This window comes from Ursus maritimus, unplaced genomic scaffold (genome assembly GCF_017311325.1).
Source record: "Ursus maritimus isolate PB19 unplaced genomic scaffold, ASM1731132v1 scaffold_6, whole genome shotgun sequence".
Lineage (NCBI taxonomy): Eukaryota > Metazoa > Chordata > Mammalia > Carnivora > Ursidae > Ursus > Ursus maritimus.
Window position 1 is genome coordinate 81,296,145 of NW_024426774.1, and position 17,885 is coordinate 81,314,029.

The window sequence follows — 17,885 nt, forward strand, 5'->3', positions numbered from 1 at the left end:
CCAGCGGAAGAGATCAGGACGATAAATGGATGACTTTTCCGTGGTTGTCACAGCGTTACATCTTCCATGTTGATAAGAATATATAAAGTAGCAATTCTAATTTTATATAAAATACATATCGGCAGATGGTGTATGTACACACACTTTGTGTAACGAAATACACTGTATAAAAGCTATGAAACTGAGTACTACTCAGCCTTGGAAAGGAAGGAGATACGGACGTTCGCTACATGGGTGAATTTTGAGGACGTTATGCTGACTGCAGGGAACCAGTCACAAAAGGACAAATACTGTGACTTAGAGGAGGTCCCTAGTAGTCTAATTCATAGAGCCAGAAAGTAGAAGGGGGGTTCTGAGGGCCTGGGGGAAAGAGGGTGGGGAGCTAGTGTTTAATGGGCACAGAGTTGAGTTTGGGAAGAGAAAAGACTTCTGGAGATGGTGGTGAGGGGCTTGTGAAGGCACTTAATGCCACCGAACTGTACACTGAAAAAGAGTTAAAATGGCAAATTTTATTTATGTATATTTTATAATAAAAAAAATCCATGAAAACGGCAAGAAGACTAACACACGGAAAATATATTTACATACAGCCGTATTAGTACTATGGTTAACTTTTCTTCTGACAGAAAATTGAGTTTGACTCTCACTCCTAAAAAAAACGAACACGGTCTTGTAAATTAAGTGAAAGCACCAAAAATTCAAATGCCTTTAGACGTGTACGACTGGGGAAATGCTAATTCTGAAGAAAGCAAAAGTTTAGCGTTTTGGTTTATTTGTAAGCTGAAGTCAACAGTTGATGGTCAATTAGCAATGTATTGACAAACGCGTCAGACTGGCTGTGGGGGTTGATACCCTGCTGACAGCAGAGTGGGAGGGGGAGGGCACCCCCACTATGCGGATTTTATGGTGCCCACTGGGTGCTCCAGGTAAATCACTGACGCGTGTGGACAACAGAGGCAGAGGCTAGGATGAGTCAGTGAGATGGGTACCAATGGTGCCATGTGCTGTGTATCAACAAAGCTCACAAGCCGAGTGACATGAGGCTGGGTCTCTGCCTCCCCAGCTTGGTCGGGGACACCAACGAAAAAATTGGTCAAGTGAGACCAATGGAAAACGTTCGCTAGAGGAAGATGACCCTCACAGTGAAGGACTGAGAGCGTGGGCACAGCCTGAGACCCAAGATCCTCTGGGGCAGCATTTGGTCTCAAAGGCTGGACCACACCCACTCCACTCCTCTGCCCTGATTTCCTGCAAGGGTCCTCAGAAACCACCCAGCTCCAACTCCCGTCTACAGAAGACACCACCAAGGTCTAGGGGATGGGACTGGCCCCGGCCCCCAGCTGAGTGTGTCAGAGCCCGACGAGACCTCGCCCCCCACGTCTAGCGGGGACATTTTCCTTCTCAAGCCACACCTGGCCTGTTGAGTTGCATGTGGTGCTTCTGAGCCCCTGCTTGCCGCATGTCTCATTTAACTGATTTACAGCTCTGGACTCCAGACTGAACGATAGCTATTTGTTTCCCCTCCCTGGCTGCAAGCTCAAGAAAAGCAGGCTTCATTAATTCCAGTGCTTATCACTGAACAAGGTATTAACAAGCTTTTAGAGGGCGCTCCAGCCATTTACCGTTTTTGAGGTGAAAGGGCCTCTGGTCCATATGGTCTAGATTCTTGTACATTTTCATTTCAGACGCTAAGGCTGACCGATCTGAAAGGAGCAAATGGGGTGTTAGTCGGTATCTAATTAATCTAACAGGAGTCACAGCCCATTTCACGGAGTCAGGCGCCAGTCTTTGCTTCTACCAACAGTCCCATTCAGGACATCAATTAACACTCTTTTTCTCTCTCAGCCACTTGGCCTTGTCATATTCTGGTAGGCAGCGTGAATCTATCACTTTTCCCTTTCTGGTCAGGTTTGTAAGCCTAAGCACCCATTCATTCATTCTGAGAGCATGTGAGCAGGGTGGGGAGGGCGGTGGGGGAGAGAGAGAGAGAAGCCCAAGCAGGCTCCACATCCAGCCCAGAGCACAACGAGGGGCTCGGTCTCAAGACCCTGAGATCATGACCTGAGCTGAAATCGAGTTGGGTGCTTAACTGACCGAGCCCCCTCCTTTTAATCTTTGATATGCTAATGAGCCACAGGATATAATACAGAAATAAGAAAAGGATATGGAACTTGTTGCTTCGTGACTTTCTGAAAGCGGCACAACCGCTTTCAGTCAGCCCTGGGTTGGTTGCTGGTTTTGGTGGCTGGCGAAGCGCCAGGAGGGGAACTCTGCGGGTGGGGCTAGAGCTCTGGGTCTTGTCCTCCCAAGAAAAATCACCCCACCAACCTGTGCCTCAGTTCCTTCAGCTGGAGATATGGATGGGGCCCGACACCGCACTCTACCATCACCCACACGTACTTGGGATCTCCCAGCCTGACTGGCGTGCAGATTAGGGTGAGAGCAGGCAGGGCCTCTCCTCAGGGCTGGCACAGCGCCCAGAATGAGAAAAGGAACACGGGAACGTGCTATGAAATTCATTCAACAGGCTTTCTCAAAGACCTAGGAACAAGATTCTAAGGATGAGGGAAAATTTAAAAGGGGACAAAGTTCTAGTTCTTGACTGTGTTCAGAGTGGGAAATCCAAGGGCCACAGGCTTACTTAAGGGCATTTGGCTACCAGGTGAGGTATGTAAGCAGTGACCAGAAATATCCTCTGCTAAAGTCCTTAGGGTACGACTGACGTGAAGGTAAAAGTCAAGGAGCGCCTTGAGAATATGCAGAAGATACATTCAGAAGTAGAGCGTTTAAAATTCAGTAGAGTAATAACAAAGAATTTAAGGGGCGGCCACTGCATGTCGGCTGCAGATGCTGGGAGGAGCCATGAGGTCCGGGTAAGTAAGTTCCAGAACTCCTCCGTCTGGGTACTGTGCAGGTGGAAGCCATCACTTTGCCAAGATGATTTTTATATAAAAGAAATTACAGAAAGAACAAAGAATTAAAAGAATTTTAATAAAATCAACAAGTTTACATTTGTACATCTTGTGTATTTGGGACCCGACCAGGGGTGAAGGATAAAGTTGCAAGGACAAAGGTTTCCATAGGGGAGCAAGCAAAAAGCGAGGGCTACCCTCGTTGTGTGACAGGCCTCAGTTTGATGGTGCGACCCCGTGGCCACCCAAGCCGCTCTGGACTCCTGACCTCAGCAAGCACATTTACCGAGCTCGTGGGCAGGAGCTCAGGCTCAGTGCTCCACGCCATCCAGGACACTCACATGTTAATACCTGACAGGGAACGGCAGTTCCTAAAATTCAACAGTATTGCCCACAGAAGATGAATGCCAACTGGGTTCAGTTCATGCTGTTTTAGCTAGAATGGTTACACAGAACCTAATGGACGGAAAGGACCGAGCAATGTTCTAATTGTTCTACTCAACGCCACAGTCACGAAACAGCAGGCCTTTAGAAAGAACCATGTATTTATTTTAAAATTCTGATTTGTGAAAAGGGCCCGTGGGAGTCAGAGAAAGAGGAGAGCAAGGTACAGTTCTGAACACAGGAGACGACTCGACTTTAATCCCTGTCATTCTAAAGGATGACAAACGTTTTCAAAAAATTGACCAGTGTTCAGAGAGAGCGGAGACTAGTGTCCCCAAGCTGGGAATGAGCAATCACAAGGCGCTCTCCAGATCGTACCCATTTTGTGTCCAGTGCAACAGTGCTTTCAGCAGTGCGACACTGCACGCGCTGGGGACTTGTTCTCTGAGGAAGAAACACGATCGTGCGAGTTGTAACGGTAACGTGCGTGGTAGCATAACCGTTCCGTAGCAGTCCTCCACGGGGTCTGACTCGCGACCGGGCTTCGACTTCGTCCCCATTGACATAGTATGCGGTTGAGTTACAAGGAGAATTTCTTCATTATTGATTCTTTAGATGGAGATACGGCTAGGGAAGAACGCAGGGGTGCCTTTGCTTTCTTGGGCCACTCAGCATCACAGAAGAAGACTGACCATTATTAGTACAGGAGAACATTGTTTCGAGACGGGACCACGAGTTCTTCAGCCCCCGCTCTGTAAGGCTCGGGCTGACGGAGAGAGGCTGCGTTCCAGGGTCCGCTCCTGCGACACGTACACGCTAATGCTTGCTTTCCCCACGTCACGGCAGGGCTACGGTGTCTAGTGCGAGTTCCTAATAGAATCATTCATCCCAATGAAAAAATCCAAAAGAGGGCAGTGAAGTAAGGACAGCTTTGGCTTCTCCGCGCTGTTTGGCAGAAACCTAACGAATCCCCAGTCTGTGGTGAACAAGAGGGACTCCTCCCGTGTGTTCAGGAAACCTCAGAGCAGGCATGTAAAGTGCTGGGAGGTAAGGCAGCCTGACTGGACTTCCTCATCGGGGCGCGCGGAAGTACCCGGCAGGAGAGATGACGTCTCGGTCACAGGCAAGGGCAGCTGTCACCCACTGCCTGCCCTGCTACGGGTGTGAGGTTAAAACCGGCCTCTCGTGATATTCTGCGTGGCTTGTGCTCATAACGTTTCCCTTTTCGTTTCCCGAGTGGTCAGCTGGAGGTACATTTTAACAGGAAAAAAATGTCCCTAATGGATATGACAGATGAATTTCTAAAGAAGAGAAAAACTGCAGAGATGACAGAACTTCAAATAACAATTTTTAGTCAAACGTGTCAGTTGTGGAGTTTCACATCAGCAGGTGGTGTGACAGGACGGGAACTGACCGGCGACACCTGGGCCCTCACCTGCCGCAGGCCTCCTGTCCCCTGTCCTCTTGCACGTGGGCCGAGCAGCTTCTCACCTGGGGCTTTAGCACTTTCCAGCGGGTCCTCGCTTGCGGGGCAGCCAGAAGCATACGGACTTCCCCGAGAGGGGGCGCTCGGGTAAACAAGGCAGAATCCTTTAGGGGTTGAGAGCCAGATGGGAAGCAGGCAGGAACTAAAAGGAACCCCCAGGTCAGCCGTTTCTAAGGGCAAAGGCAGAGCCCACGAGGTAATCCCGGAAACAGACCCCCAACCCCCCAAGGCCGTGCTCCCCACCCCGCCCAGTGTAGGTCCACCTCTGTGCCACCCTGAAGCGAATGTTTCCAGTGCAAATGCATGTCTGAAGACCGGGGTGCCGGGGTGGGGGTAGGGGGTCCAGCTTGTCTGGACGGCATGGGGACGGCTCATTTTTCTCACGAAGTAGACATTTGTTTTGGATTACTATGTCCCGGGACGGGCGAACCCTGACGTGTCTCTGTTTCCGGGATTTTCCACATACATTCAGTGTGGAGTGGTCAGCAGCGAAGAGCCCCTGTTTCACATTGACTGAAGTCTCCCCAGCACCCAGATGTCACTCCTTGGTCTTGGCTGACACTAGTGCAGCGGCTTTCCGCTCTCTGCACCCAGCAGGCTTGGTAAAGAACTCAGGGTCCTCCTCGCGCCCTCGGGTGGGCCTCTTCAAGTCCGAGCACCGGGGCCAGGGGAGCTGGGGTTCGTGTGTCTGCTGGCGGCACAATGGGTGTGGACGAGCCCACCATTTGGATATCTAACAAACACAGGCTCACAAAAGGGATTCTGGCACATCTGGCAGACCTTTTTGTCCGAGAGCTGAACTGAGCTTCCTTTCAACTTCATCTGCAAAAAAAAAAAAAGAAGAAAAAAAGAAACACTGAGGACCCTGTCATCTAGAGTTACACCGGAGCGGACACACATTACCCCATGGATTATTATTACTCATGAGGACTGCTTTCACATCGACCTCTCGAAACACAATCTTGGAGGCGAAAATAAACAAAAACATCCCGACTAACTGGAGAAGTAAAAAAAAAGGCTATAAAACTGCTTTCTTATTTCACAAAAAGTACTTGCTGCTTACTTGGCCAAGGCATTTCTACCCAGACCCTCTCTCGAATGTTCTCTGAGTTCTGCGTCTGACCAAGGCCTATCACGTCAGAGCCGAGTAAGGCCGTATAGGTGATCCAATTCCCGGGTCCTCTCACTTGCAAACAAGAAATGTAAGGCACAAATGAAGGACTATGTCAAAGCCATATGGTTGATTAGTGGCACAGTCCTGCCTGGTCCTCAGAAACATAATTTCACTTGTTTAAAGGTCACTAACAAAACCAGGCTGTACCCCCCTCAGACCCTGTCTGACAAACAGGACTATAGTTCTGCAAGATGAGAAGCCTTTTGCACGGTCCACTGGTGTCAGCCCAGACAAGCCAGCCCACCGGCAGGATCAAACAACTTAGTGAAGTCACCCTGTACTCCCCAGTTTTCATCAGTCCTCAACACCTTTGAGACGCCGCGCTTGGCTCTAGGGATACTGAGATAAACAGGTGAAGTTCCCCGCCCTCAGAGAACCCAGAGTCTAATAATGAAGAGAGACGATGACGGATGTGTGCACGGGATGTGTGGGTGGGCAAAGGAGGGGATTTACTTGCTTGAAGGGATATGAAGTTTTCACAAAGGAAAAAATACCAAGGCTGGGTTTTAAGTCGGCAGCTACCAGGCCCAAAGGGAAAGGTTAAGAATATCTCAGAAGGAACCGCAGGTACAAAGGCAGTAAGTATGAAACAACATGTCACATCAGGGAGGTTCCACATGTCCTGGGAAGCAGGGAGAGATGGAGGAGGGCTGGGTCAATGGAGGGGAGACGGGACCTTCCAGGCTTTCATTCCTCCCCTGGGGAGTCATGAAGGCTTCCACGTGGGAGGACCACATCAGGTTCCCGCTCTGGAAAGATCCCTGGGCTGGCTGCACGGGAGTGTGGGCCTCACAAGAGAGAAGTCTCCAGAAGGGGATATACACTGGGGACTGTCACGGACTGAATGTTTATATCCCCCACTACCTCCCAAATTCCTATGTTGAAGCTCTGATTTTCAATGGGATGGTATTTGGGGCCTTTGGGAGGTGACTGAGGCCAAGAGGGTGGGGCCCCCAGGATGGGATTGGGGCCATTACAAGGAGAGGAAGAGAAGGGGCCAGGATGTGGAGAAAAGGAACCTTCATGCACTGCTGGTGGGAATGCAAACTGGTGCAGCCACGGTATAGAACAGGATGGAGTTTCCTCAAAAAAGCACCAACAGAATTACCATGTGATCAGGCAGTCGCACTTCTGGGTATTTATCTGAAGGAAACTAAAACACTAACCAGAAACACTAACCCCCATGTTCACTGCAGCATTATTCACAACAGCCAAGACATGAAAACAGCTTAGGTGTCCCTCGATGGATAAGGAAAATGCAGTATATTTCTACAATGGAATACTATTCAGCCATAAAAAAGGAGGGGAATCTTGCCGTGGTGACAACATGAATGCACCTAGAAGGTGTCATGCAAAGTAAAATAACTCAGACAGAGAAAGACAAATACTGTGTGATCTGACTAATATGTAGACTCTAAAAAAAGCTCAACTCATAGAACAGACTGGGGGTTTCCAGAGGCCGGGGGCGTGGGTGAAGGGGTTCGAAAGGTACCAACTTCCGGTTATAAAATAAGTAAGTCCTGGGATGTGCCGTGGAGCATGCTGTCTACAGTTAATACTGCCGTATTGTATATTTTAAAGTTGCTAAGGGAGGAGATCTCGAAAGTTCTCATCACAAGAAAAAGGCCTGTAACTTCGTGCGGTGACAGAGGTCAACCAACATACTGTGACAATCACAGCACCACACACACAAATACCAAATCATGGTGTTGTACACCTGGGACTAATGTAAAAAAGGGGAGGAGAGACCAGCGCTTGCCCTCTCTCTGCCATGTGAGGACACCGTGAAAGGCGGCTGTCTGCACCCCACGAAGAGCCACGCCGGCTGTGGCACTGGTTCTCACAGCCCCAGCTCACTAGCCGGGGACCAAGAATGTGGGCTTCTGAGCTGGCCTGGAATCCACGTCTGGACTCCATGTGCTGTGTGACTTCCCCGGGCCTCAGTGTCCCCTTCTGTGACATGGAAAGCATAGCCGTAGACAGTGCGTGAGACATCTGAGATGGTGAACTGACCGCGTGCTGCCCTGCGCAGGTTGCTGCCCGGAACGGGATACGTGCTCGGGCTGCGCCAGCCTCTCCCAAGCATCGCCGTCTAACAGGGCAGAAGAATGGCACCTGCCAGCCCAGCTCCCGCCTCTGCTGCCTCGTACCTCAGTTTCTACGTGAGCGGAATCAGATATTTGAAGTGTTGAAGGTGCAGAGGAAAAACACTGACAGAGAATAATTTTCCCGAGGTAACTACCTGAAATAAAACGGCCCCCCAGGGGTCAAGATGCCGGCTTGGCCGGAGGGCCCGGCTCTCACCTTGTCGTACTTGTAGATCAGGTTTTCTGACTTGGCCAGGCCCAGAGCCACCTGAGTGGTCCTGCGGGCGTGCACACTGCTCCTGACGGCCCCGGTCAGGAACGGGCGCAGGAGCTGCACCGACCAGCTGCCCGGCAGCAGCGGCAGGACCTGGGCGGCGTCGAAGTCGGCTGCGTGGTGGTTCAGGAGGTCCGTGGCGGCCACGGTCAGCTCGGGCGCGGCGGGGCCGGGCTGGAGGTACATGGCCAGCAGCGTGTGGAAGAGCCGCTGCCGGTACGGCGGGTCCCTGCCCTCAGAGCGCCACAGGCAGTAGTCCTCGGCCGCCGGGAAGTCCCGCAGCTCGTGCACCAGGATGCGTAGGGCCTCCTCATGCTCCTCCAGCTTCCCGTGCAGGATGGCGCTCTCCATGGGGAGCCCCGCGCCCCGGATTCTATCTGTGCAGCAGCAGCCAGCGGTTAGAGCCAGCCCCAGCTCACCCCGGCCCGCCCAGTGCTCTCCACTTAAGAAAGGGCAGGCACACCCGGCTATCTAGACGGTCCGCGCAAGGCTTGCCTGTGCCTCCGTGCTGCAGAGCTGGGTGTTCCCAAAAGGGAAGCCTGTCCCTACTTACAGAGCCTAATTGCAGAATACACATTTTTAATAATGCTGAGCGACTGAATAAAACAAATGACCCGTCATCTCAGTAGGCCCTGGTGAAACATGAGTGGCTGGGCTGCAGGCTTCCAATTAATCCAGCATTGTTCCTGTTTTCCCAGTACGGGATCTTTCAACTACAGCAGAAAGGCACTTCATTGATTTAAATTCAGACGTTAACCCTCCCTGGCAAAAAAGGGCAGTGAACCCCTTTATTCCAATTTAAGCTATATTTCATGTGAAGGAGTGTGGGTTCATATCGTTAAAAATCCCTGTTGGCATTACTCTATAGCTCTTCTTTTGTTTCTCCTGCAGTCTAAGTTTTCAGGCTGTAAGGAAAACAACACCACCACAGAAAGTTCTGACCGAGGCCCTGCCCTTAGTGGGCTGTGTCTTCCTGGTAGAGGCCCTTTGCCTCCCACTCCCTCTATAACACAGGAAGATAACCTAGGATCTTTTCCTACCGTGAAAGCTATTCAGAAGACAAGTCCTATCTCAGGGGCCAACATTAACCCTCAGATTACAGGCATTCCTTTGGAGCCGGACCACACTCGGGCCTGAAGAACGCAGCAGATGCCTGCAGCCAAGGGCTGGTTCTGCCACGTGTGGCAGCCAGGGCAGCAAACACAGAGGCTGCAGCGTGCACGCCTGTCATCCTTATGAGGAACGGCCACCAAGTAACCACTAAGTAGCTACCGGGCTTAAGGCACGGCGAGGTGCAAAGACAGTTAAGACAAGGTCATTGTAGTGACCTACACTCTTGACACTGATCATCCCGTTTGCGTGAGATTCTCAGGCTGCACAAGAACTGCTATCGCCATGTGCCCGCTGACCTCCCCCAAGTCACCTAACGACGGGAGAGAACTCGTCCCTGAGTTTCCAGTGGTCTTCCACAGTGCCTTGGCAGACACCCCATTTCCTGCAAGCTCCCGATCTGGTCTGACCCGCAAGCCCAGACTTACCCTGGAGACGGCTCAGACACCTTCTCCCTGCTCCCTCCCCTCCACCCCGCATGGAGCTCTGGTCAGCCCCTGTCCCGAGGTCCTGTCACGCTGAGGACAAGAACCGAATCACGTCTACCTCTCTACCCTCGCTGCGGTGTCTGGTACTCTACGCATTAGCTGGGCGAGAGCCTAATCAACAAACCATGACTAGCGCGAGAGCCACGGTAAGGGATCTGAAAAGCGTAAAGTATGGCTAAGTCGCGGTTGATACTGAAAATATTTAACAGCCAGTAGAGCCTGGGCCCCAACCAATAAGCAGAGAGAGCGACTGTGAGTGACCAGGGAGCTGGTGAGCATCATGGCTGGACGTTAGCCTTGGTGCAAACATGGGCCAGAATATAATAATAAAAATGATTCTTAAAAATAGGACTTCTTTCACAGGGTCGTGTGGAAAGTGTCGTAATGCACGCTAAGCATACTGACCTGGGCCGGGCATAGACAGCCAGTCCTCATTATTCACACATTCTATATTCATCAATTTGCCTGCTTGCCCAAATTCCTGTGTAACCCCAAAATCAGAAGTCACGGTGCTTTTATGATTATTTGCGGACACGTGCAGGGTGGCACAAACTTTAAGCCACCTGCCGTGCACGTTGGTTCCCAGCCAAGGTCCTGGAAGGTGATCGATGTGCTGCCTTCTCGTGGCAGCCCTCATTCTGCAAACAGTCCTCTCTGTGGCTTACTTAGTGCCACAAGTTTTCCATTTTTGTGCATTTTGTTGGTGACACTGCCACTTAAAAGGGCCCCAAGCACAGTGCAGAGGTGCGGCCTAGTGTTTCCAAGCACAGGCGGCCGTGACGTGCCGTACGGAGAAAACATGTGTCAGCTGAGCTTCGTTCAGCCTGAGCTGGAGTTCTGCTGGCTCGGAGTTCAGTGCTAACAGATCAACAATGCCTAGTAAGTAAGGTGTCTTTAAATAGAAGCACTCATAAAACAAGGTTATGTACTGATCGGTTGATGAAAATGTTGTGATCAGCGGTTTGCAGGAACCTGACCCTGTATTTCCCTGGGAGCAATGGCTCAGGATTCAGGGTTCAGTGTCCGTGGGGAGGCTTTATAGAACATAATGATGGCGAATAATGAGAACGGACTGTAGTTAATGGTCAAAAAACAATGTCAATGCTGTTAAAGAGAAAGACATTATTAATCCCAGCAAGGACAAATCTGAAAATTCTACGATGTCAAATACATCAAGAAGCTAGCTAATTCTACCAGGTGTAAGCACTGTGCTGCTTTGTGGCGCTTTACACAACACAAAAACCATGGACTCTGCACCCCAAGGAAATGAAAACTAGGCTCCCGTCCAAGATACCTGCCCGCCTTCCTATGGCTCAGGGCTCAGGGCTCGGAGCCTCAGCAGTCTGAGTGGGCTGCTGGGCACAGTGCCAGCTGGCACAGGCTCGCCCAGACCCTGGTGGCATCAGAAGGACCTGGGATTCGAGCACACCAAAGCCAAATAAGGCAGTTTAAATGAAGGTATGCTCAACAGATACCCAGACTTCCAAACCGCCCGGGCAGCTTCGTGTCCTCGGCTAAAGGGCCCATGTCCATTTCTAGAGGGTGGAGGCCCGAGAAGCTTCGCCCCACCCTTTAGGCAGGCTGACTTTGTGCCAAAAGAGGCTCAAGGAATCCGTCCCCCCACCCCTGGGACTCCAGACAAGGAGCTATGCCAGAGCCTTCACCGGCCCCTCCCCCTCCCTGCGGGGGGAAGCGGATCAAGGGGAGACAGTGAGCTGCCCCTCACCTATCAGCAGGTGGACTCGGTACAAATCAGACTTCTGGAGCAGGCGCCGGAGCTTCAGCTGTGCCTCTGTGGCTTCTGCAGCCTCGCTGTCGGCGCCGGACCTCTGCCGCAGCACCTCGTCCAGGTAGAGGAGGGCCAGCTGCGTGTGGTACTCCTCCTTCTGCAGGACACGGGGATCCAAGCAGACAGACGGCGTTTGCAGGCGGGAGGCCGGAGCTCCCCTAGCCCGCGGGTGCTCCCGAGAGCCGGGCTGGGCTGCCAGCGAGGCGAGCCGGGGCCGGGTCTCGGGGGCAGTTAACAGAACACGCTCCCTGGATCGAAAACATCTCAGAAACCACATTACACAGAAGGTAGACTTCAAATCCACGAGAAAAAATATAAAAGGGTCGCTTCTCATTTGAGAAGTGAGGGCCCCAGGGTATAGGTATTTTCCAGAAAGGTGCAGCTTCTCTCGTTTCCCTTAAGGACAGTTAACAGAGGAGGGTAAAGACAAGGCTGCGTGTCCCTGCGATCTCCTTCAGAACCCTCCAGTACTCCAGACCATCCACACGTTCGGGCTAAGTCTCCAGGGAGCAGGGCATTTAAAACACTACATTAAAACATCTCCATTTAAAATATTACGTTAGCACCATCTGCCAACAGGCTTTCTGGTCCAATTCTATCTCTGAAGTCACGACTGTGACGTGGCAGCCCTCACGTTAGTCTAAGGTCCGACGCACTCACCTGCAGTCTCCTGTCTGTGACGAGATGTTCCAGGTACTTGACAAGGGCTTTAGGGTATTTCTTAAGGCAAGTGATTACACTGTCTGGACTGAAACTGCTCTGCTGTTCATCCAAAGGTCTCTTGGTGAAAACCTGAACTCCGACCTGAAAGAAGAATAGCAATTTAGCTAGTACTTTTTTCAAAGACACCACCTTATCTTTATTCCGAGCACTGCCCATTTATGTTTGGGTAAAATTGTCAAAAACATGGGGATATATGGGGCGCCTGGGTGCCTCAGTCGTTAAGCGTCTGCCTTCGGCTCAGGGTGTGATCCCGGCGTTCTGGGATCGAGCCCCACATCAGGTTCCTCCGCTGGGAGCCTGCTTCTTCCTCTCCCACTCCCCCTGCTTGTGTTCCCTCTCTTGCTGGCTGTCTCTCACTCTGTTAAATAAATAAATAAAATCTTAAAAAAAAACCAGAAAAACCATGGGGATATAGGGGGCGCCTGGGTGGCTCAGTCGGTTAGGTGTCCAACTCTTGATTTCCGCTCAGGTCATGATCTCAGGGCCGTGAGATTGAGCCCTGTGTTGGGCTCCATGCTCAGCGGGGAGCCTGCTTGAGATTCTCTCCCTCTGCCCCTCCCCCACCTCTCAAATAAACTGCAAAAAAAACAAAAACATGGGATACAGGAAAACAGTGCAAGGTGGGACACTGACAAAGGCCAGAGCATGACACAAAGACAGGAAGGGAGACCTAAACTCTGAAACCTCTTCATACCCCTAGCCGGAATTTCTTCTCGAAGGGTCAGAAATGAAAGAAAGAAACATTTATTGGTAGCAGGTTTGGACAACCCAAGAAGCTCTACCCTTTGTACTATGAAGGTCATCTGAGAACAAGGATGGTCCCTTGCTGAACCGTAAGTGACAGAATATGTACAGTCCTGAGCATCCTGTGAACTCAGCGCTCAGCCCACTGACACCCACTACGTGCCTCATCCATGCAGATCCCAGGCCAGTCCCGGAGCAAGTGCCCACACTGCCTTCCTGTGCCTGGAGAATGGTGGCAATTCCATCTTCCAAGGGAACGCTGATGGGTCAAGTAGGAAAGTAAACGCATGCCGTTCCTCCCCGGGCACTGATGTGTGCTCACTCTGTCACTCACACACACACCCACCCCCACACCGCACAGCTCTCCCGAGTGTAAATTCTGAGTTCTATAAGCCTGGATCTGTGTCTGTGCTGTACCAACTATACGACCCTGGGGAAGTTTCCAAAGCTGAGCTTTGGCTTCCTCACCTGTAATCTCTACCTCGTGACGCTGTTGTGGCATTTAAAAGAGAGACATATGTTGAGTGCCCAGCACAACCTTAGACACACAGAACTCTGGGAATAGTCCGCTGATACCATCTATCAGCACTGGGAAGAGCCCAGAGCTTTCGACAGCTTTGGGTCTGTATGTCATATGTGCGTGTGCACAGAGCAAAGTAAAGATGGAGTAAAAAGTCCAGGAAGCACATGGGCTTGGACCTTCCGGGTCAGACAGCACCATGGAGAACATACGCCAGCAGACATTGTAGAATGGCAGATGCGACATACGGAAAACTCGACGTTTATGATGAAGGTCCTGCGTCACAAAGCTAAGTCTGTGTCTCCAAGGGGAGCCAAGGAAAGGTGTATGTTTTCAATGGTGAGAACCGAAATGCTGTTATTATCTCTTTCCCATCATCTTGGGGCTTCACTGAGGAGTCCTGAGTTTGCTGCACACACACACACACACCCCACACCCCCCACAGCCAGCAGCCACCGAGCGCTTCCTCAGGGCACTTTCTCCCTGCTGTCCCTTCTCAATCTCCAGGACGGCAAGTCCTGCACAGGGCTCCCTCCTTCCTCCAGACCCACAACTTCCACGCCAGGAGCAGAGACAGGACAAGGGTGGGGCCACCCCATGGGGCGGGGCCCCCACATGGGGCGGGGGGCCCCCACATGGGGCGGGGGGGCCCCATGCCCTGCAAGGCGACAGTCACCAAAAACAGAAGTGCCACCCTTGGCCGGGCGTGGGGATTCACAGGGGCACGCACACAGAAGACGCTAAGAATGTGACCTGGCTATGCTTCCTGCCTTTCTATAGAAGTGGCCTGCTCCAGACAGACATGCAGAACAGTACATCTCAGAAGGACTGAGATGCCGAACTTTCCTAAGAGCTGGCACTCCGGTGGCTCAAGGAGAGGTATTAGAAGGGAGCAAACTACAGGCAGGTGAGGCTGCAGGCTAGTGGCTTGTTTCTCACCGGAAATCAAGCTTTCCGTTTTTGCCACATGCCACCACCCCCACAAAAAGGGCATTTATGACGCACAAACCTCTTCACTTTTCTGCAGGACCCAATCGGCATACTTCCACACGAGTTCCTGGTCTAAGCTGTAGGTAAGGAAGTCGACGACATATTCGTACAGGTCCGAGCGAGTGGAGTCATGAATGTCCCCATTCACGATGTTCACCCAGAGCTGGAGAGGACGAAAGAAGAAAAAGAAATGGAAGGTCACATACCTTCTAGAATTAGCTAAGGAGGAGCATACATTTACTTATTTGGCCTTTTGATACTTGAAAGTGGTAGGACAAATTCTGAATGCTTAAGTCAGTTTTAAGGTTTTCAGAGAAATAAAGCCACGTAGCAGATGTGGTCCAGAAAAAAAAGGAGATAAAGCCGCGGATTCTTTTTCTTTCCTTTCTTGTGACAGCGCAGTAATACAAATAGGAAACACAATATACGGAAAGAGGTAGATGTATTAAAAATGTTTCTTTGTGAAATAAATGGCCACTGACAGCGTCTCAACACAGAAGAAGAAACGCACCTGCCTCCGTCCCAGGGCTGTCTCCACCTTCTCCACCACGGGAATCCTTAACTTTGAAGTCCCTCGTGGACTATGATAGTTAGACACTGCGGCCTTCAAAAATACTTCTCATTCTGTCCCCTAGTGTTCTGTCTGGCGCATGGGGGCTCATGAGAGCAGCTAATAATAACAGTCCCTTGCTATTTCATCCAGAAACTTCCCTGCTGCGTAACCAAAGCTTCCTTTCAGAAACCACATGGGGAGACGGAGGCTGCCCCACAGCCCGCACCGCATCCCCCGTCCCTGGCCCGCGGGCCCACCGTGCCGCACTTCAGGACCATGCCACCCTCAAGAAGCCCGAGAAACAGGGCTGGCAGTGTCAGCTCCGTGATTCTGCTATCAGCATGGGAACCTTTCTTATGGTACCAGTTTAACATCGAATTCCTCAAACCAAATAAGCTAATCACACACAGAAATACGTCATTTTTGGTGTTTTTTTACAGAACTTTGCCATATAGAAAGATTTCTTTCATACCACTTCGATTTTGCAAACCCCTCCCCTCTCTACAGCTCTGCTGATGCTACTGTTACACTTACATCAAGCCGTACTTCCCGGAGTTGCGCGTTTACAGTATAAAACTGTTGCCTTTGACATCCAAACCTACTCTAAGCCCCTGGGCGTGCTGATGGAAACCCATTTTTTTAAGGTCACCTGCAATCATGTTACTGCACGTGTGGCTTTGCTGAAGTCACAAGGCTGACTTTCGCTCGGTGACCATGCTAACCCTCTCGCCCACTCACAGAGCAAAACAGAAAGGCCCCTGAGAAAACTGTAACATGGATACCAGCGGTAACCAGTGACGGAGGGGAGAATGTCTCCTCACAAGATGCGAGAGGTGAGACGAGACAGGAGACAGAGACGAGGGGCATTTTATCTCCGGCGCAGTATCTTTGCCAGGGCCATCTGGAGCAGTGGTTCAAATCCCCGTCTTAGCATTGAGCAGGGCTGGGACCCTGGGCAAGGACCGGCCTCGATCGGCTTTCGTTCTGTCGCAGGTGATGTGGGGAGAACGATGTACCCTGCTTGCTCGCCAACAACAGGTACTGTCACCACCAGTGGGAGTTACAAGCCAACTGTTATCCCCAGGCTTAATTTCCCAGTAAGGCCGGGACATCATATGCCTTACGGCTCGGTAAGAAATCAATTGGTTTTTTTCTTAAATTTTCAAAAACTCAATCTTGACACTGTCCTTGAAAGAGATGTAAAGACAAAGAAAAGAAAACCCTTGGCTGACATTTCTCAAGGAATTCCCTTTCTAAAACAGTATTATTTTCATTCTGTAAAAACGTTGTAGGTCAGGCCAAAATGGTCTCTATCAACTTGTGAGTTTTTTTCCCCAAATAATACTGAGTCAAATGACAGTGATTTTTAAGTCAGGCTAAAATGCTTCTGAACTCACCTGGACGGCAGCCGCGTCTTGATTGTTATAATGATAGAGCAGTCCGAGTGCAAAATACCTGAAAGAAAACAAGGTGGTAAGTACACCCTCTCCCTGGTACCCCGTATTCGATTCAACTCAGAGTTCAACAACAAATTTCCAATGACAAAGAGATCCTCATTTCTGCTTATTTACTTCTGGTATTAAAACGTATGCCCTACTGGGGCACCTCGGTGGCTCAGTCGGTTAAGTGTCTGCCTTCAGGGCAGTTCATGATCCTGGAGTCCTGGGATCGAGCCCTGCATCAGGCTCCTTGCTCAGAGGGGAGTCTGCTTCTCCAGCTCCTTCTGCCCCTCCCCCTGCTCGTGTTCTCTCTCTCACTTGCTCTCTCTCTCTCAAATAAATAAAATCTTTCAAAAAAATAAATAAAATGTATGTCCTATCAATTTCCAAAAAGGATCATATTCAAGTCTAGGAGAAGCTGAAATATAAAATCACAATTATACTACAGAAAATCCTATTTGGAATTCCATTACAATTTCCTCAAATATTAATATAATTTTGTTTTTTTGTTTTTTTGTTTTTTTTTTTAAAGATTTTATTTATTTATTCAACAGAGATAGAGACAGCCAGCGAGAGAGGGAACACAAGCAGGGGGAGTGGGAGAGGAAGAAGCAGGCTCACAGCAGACGAGCCTGATGTGGGGCTCGATCCCACAACGCCGGGATCACGCCCTGAGCCGAAGGCAGACGCTTAACCGCTGTGCCACCCAGGCGCCCCTAATTTTGTATCTCTTCAGGTGATCACTGTCAACCCATCGCGGAGTGTTAGAAGAATATTCGGAAGGTGTGTCGTCTGAGCTGTTACTGAAAGACAGGGCCAGGAGTCTGAACACGGACAGCAACACAGGCCCACAGCGCCTAGCCAGCGCAGAGAAGAGAAGGTCGGGGAGAGTCCAGGGAGGGCACCCAGGGCTCTAGGCCCTGAGTTCCAACTCCGGTTCCGTCACTTAGGGACTGTACGGTCTTGAGCAAGTGCAATGCCTGCCCGGCCGTCCCATCTCCTCACCTGTGCGTGGAAAGGGTTAGTGGTAACACTGGCATGGCTGTTCCAGACTCCCCAGTTCCACAGGGGTGTCCTGCTCGCCGTCCTCCCCGTCCCCAGCTGGTGACGCGAGCAAGGGAAGAACTCCCTCCGAAAGCGAACTCTCAAAGTATCGGACTATTCGCTGGTGCCCTCCTCTTTCCTTAGCCTTCTGGGGAGTTACAGTGACTC

General features: G+C 50.8%; 1 protein-coding gene across 2 annotated transcripts in view; it reads right to left on the minus strand.

Annotated features, from left to right (window-relative positions):
* Nucleotides 1-265: 265 nt before the first annotated feature.
* TGFBRAP1 (transforming growth factor beta receptor associated protein 1) overlaps nt 266-17,885 on the minus strand; it is a 52,138-nt gene continuing 34,518 nt past the window's right edge. The window contains exons 6-11 of one of the 2 annotated variants that reach the window (XM_040623656.1): nt 16,632-16,689; nt 14,701-14,844; nt 12,365-12,508; nt 11,642-11,801; nt 8,261-8,694; nt 2,973-5,604 (exon numbers count right to left, since the gene is read on the minus strand). In XM_040623656.1, coding sequence (XP_040479590.1) covers nt 5,428-5,604; nt 8,261-8,694; nt 11,642-11,801; nt 12,365-12,508; nt 14,701-14,844; nt 16,632-16,689 — 1,117 coding nt within the window. In that variant the 3' untranslated portion in view covers nt 2,973-5,427. Of the gene's footprint in view, nt 1,704-2,972; nt 5,605-8,260; nt 8,695-11,641; nt 11,802-12,364; nt 12,509-14,700; nt 14,845-16,631; nt 16,690-17,885 lie in introns of those variants that run through there. The other variant, XM_040623657.1, reaches the window with a different exon arrangement.